The 3,362-nt window shown below is 50.6% G+C and overlaps 1 protein-coding gene across 1 annotated transcript in view; it reads right to left on the minus strand.

Moving 5' to 3' along the window:
• METTL16 (methyltransferase like 16) overlaps nt 1-2,967 on the minus strand; it is a 19,755-nt gene extending 16,788 nt beyond the window's left edge. The window contains exons 1-2 of the mRNA XM_019527462.1: nt 2,746-2,967; nt 2,411-2,610 (exon numbers count right to left, since the gene is read on the minus strand). Coding sequence (XP_019383007.1) covers nt 2,411-2,610; nt 2,746-2,873 — 328 coding nt within the window. The 5' untranslated portion in view covers nt 2,874-2,967. The remainder of the gene's footprint in view (nt 1-2,410; nt 2,611-2,745) is intronic.
• Nucleotides 2,968-3,362: the final 395 nt, after the last annotated feature.

The raw sequence follows: 3,362 nt of genomic DNA on the forward strand, positions 1-3,362 counted from the left end.
TAAATTCACTTAAAAAGAAAGAATGCAGTGGTCACTGAAGTTACCAAACTGGACCTTTGTCAAATTCTAGAGTTTTAGTATTTCAGCTTCAGAAAGCTTAAGCAACAAACCACTGTCAAATAAAATGGAACAGATATACCTAGGGAATCCACTTTCTCCTTTCAGTTTGATAAGGAATTTCTTTCACTCAGATTTCCCTACACAAAATAATTCTTCCAAAGAAGAAAAATCTACCTAAAAATTAAGATTAAAAAGGAGTAACAGAGATAAACAAAAGGTACCAGTTCAGAGGACTTCTATTACTTCTACAGAATCCTTAAAAACATTTTAGAAATTAAACCCCATTTTTCTTAGATTTATATGCAAAAAGAGTTCTAGTTGTTGCCATAACAAGGAGAGCCTTTATTCCCAAAGGCCAGCAAACATGTAAATTAATCACTGTTTAACATCTAAATCTCTGTTAACTGACTGGCTTAAACCATAAATAAATCAACTGAAACTAGAGATTTTACTGCTGGCAGATAATAAGAGAACATTAACTTGTGTACATTTGACCTCACTTAAGCAATACAGCATATGGCAGGTTTATTCACCAGCCAGGGAATTTCCTGAAATGCACAGAGGTCAAATAATCCTGAAAACCCTGGGACTGAGAGCTTTTCTTTTCCCAGCCATGTCAGCTGCTGCTGTCATAACAGTTAACAGTACAACACAGACATACAGAAGAGGAAAGCGGCTCAACTGACGGACCACATCAGACAGAGCTCTGAATAAAGTGACAATTTGTAATGAGAAATAAACACCAAGGCACACATTAAGCATGCCTGCTTAAGTAAAAACAGCAATCAGCCTTAGCAAAGTGTAAACATCTCTACTACCCTGTTCCAGCAACACCTAGCCCAAATCTTTAAATTAGGTTAAGCAGTACCTTTTTATAATATAAAAATAAACAGGATTTGCAAATGGCTTGTCCTACCTGAATAATTTAAGTAGCACCATACGTGCTTATACATTATTTTCATCTCTATACACAGAAAACCTATTGAATAGATATAGCCAACAGATATCGATAGCGAATAGATATAGCCAACAGATCTAGTTGTATTTTCTTTGACTTCTAAGTCCCCTTTCTACTTTAGACCCTGAAGAACTCCACATTAAAATCAACTGAAATTTAAAAATATATATATGATCAGGGCTCCTATCGTCAAATACAGGCAACCCCCACTTAATGTGGAGGGGTGGGGAGAAGTGGTGGCAGTGAGAAGCGGTGAGGGGGGCCCACACCGGTGCCCTGGAACCAGAGCCAGTGGGGGCCCAGGGCCAGGTGGCAGGAGCTTGGTGCCAGTGCGGCCAGCAGATGGGCTAGGGAGAAGTGGCGACAGCAAGAAATGGTGAGTGGCAGTGAGTGGGAGGGTGGACATGAGCACAGGGCCCACACCAGTGCCCCAGGGTCAGGGTCCAACAGGGACCCATGGCGGGGTGAGACAAATTATATTTATTTACATTAATTCCTATGCGAAATTGGGCTTTGCTTAATGCTGTTCTGTTTAATGCTCGTTTTTTCCAGAACCAATTAATAGCACTAAGCAGGGATTGCCTGAACACGTACGAGTTGCAAGCTGAATTTCTACCAGGCAGCAAAAAAAATAAGATCAGCAAGCTGGGAAGCAGTGTGCTAAAAAAAAGGAAAACCTTAAGCAACATGAACTAGAACAATGGCGTTCAACCTTTTGGCCCTATGGGACAAATGAGCAGCACAGACCCTGGGAGGCCAGCATTGTGCCCTCCTGCCCGCCACCTACTGGGATTGGGCCCTGGAGGGCCAGCACTGCTCCCTCTGTCCACCTGTACAATGGGATTTGGCCCTGAAGCCTGGCACCACCCACATCCAAACCTGTGTGCTAGATCCAGTGAACAGGGCTCACCGTGGGTCTGGAGATTTAGCAGCAGTGGCACAGTGCCACTGCTCCCCCCCCACCCTCACATGTCCAGACCTGCTGGGAGCCCTGGGGGCCAGATGACATGGCCCTGCAGGCCAAATCTGGCTGAACAACCCTGAACTATTCCTTTGAACATGGTAGCAAACGGCCTTAAAAGCAGGAGGTCGTCTGGTGTGCTGCCACGGGGCACAATTCTGCATAAAGAGAAAATCTAAGCTCGAGAGAGTTCAAGACCATGCCAGACCAAAAGCACAGCTGAGGCAAGTGGCATTCGCTCATCCGAACCGAGAAGACGCTTGAGCCTGGGGAGGAGCCAGCCACCAGATGCGGTGCTCCAGCCTGCCATTGCTAATGCTTGCAGGCACACTTATTGCCCCAAACTGTCCTACGGGAAACAGCAGGTGAACGGCAGAACCTCTCTTCTCCTCCTCCTCATGGGAGTGAGCAAGCAGGGGCATGGCGGGTACCTATGTCAATGCCTCGCCGCACAGCTGGCCCCTCGGTACCACAGGGCCCCACCAGGTCTTCCACCCAGTGGATGTAGTTGAGCCGCAGCGGGACGGTGGGGATGAGCCGCTCCAGCGGGATGTCGATGGCCAGGCCGAAGTCCTCGCGCAGCAACGTGCAGGTCAGGGCGCGCACTGCCTCTGGGTCCTTGAAGTTGAGACTGCAACGAGGCACCAAGGCAGTTGGTGGGGGGGCCGGGCACCCCCACGCTAGCCCCCGGCCTACCCCGCGCTAACTCGTGGCCACACGCCGTGCCCCTCCCCTCCTCCCGCGGACCAATGGGAGCGACGCGCACCTGACGCGGCCGGCCAGCGTGGTCTGCACGTGCTGGCGGAAGGCGGGGTATTTGGACGCCAGGTAAGCGAAGTCGGGTGGCGCGTCCTTGTAACGGTTCCGCGCGTGCATCGATTTGTTGAGCGCCATTGGGGGACACAGCGGGCGCGCGAGACAGAAGTGACGGAGAGCCCCGCGGCGAGGCAGCGCTCAAGCGCATGCGCGTCTCCCGCCATGCACCCCGGTTGGGCCCGCCCCGCTGGCCAATAGGAGCGCGCGAGCTGAGCGAGATGTACCACATGGCGGAACAGAGCGGGAGGCTGGAGTGATGGCCAAAAGGAGACGAGATGTACCATGTTGCGGAATGCGAAGGGAGACTCCGAATCAGCCGCGCCTACTCCGGCGTCCTCTGCCTGGCTCAGCCTGGGGGCGGGGCAGTGACGCAGTCTCCCAGTCGCGCCCGTACGGGCTGCAGGGGGCGCCTCCCCGCTGTTCCAGCTGCCCAGAGACTGGGGAATCGACACTTTGGGCTAAAACGTTTCTACTTCCTACCAGCAGTTTTGAGACCAAATGAAACCCTGATTTTTGGTTTTGGACTGAACTGTTTTGATTCAGCGTCTGGGAAATCAAATGGTTTTT

Source organism: Gavialis gangeticus, unplaced genomic scaffold (assembly GCF_001723915.1).
Source record: "Gavialis gangeticus isolate Ggan-Ray unplaced genomic scaffold, GavGan_comp1, whole genome shotgun sequence".
NCBI classification, from domain to species: domain Eukaryota; kingdom Metazoa; phylum Chordata; order Crocodylia; family Gavialidae; genus Gavialis; species Gavialis gangeticus.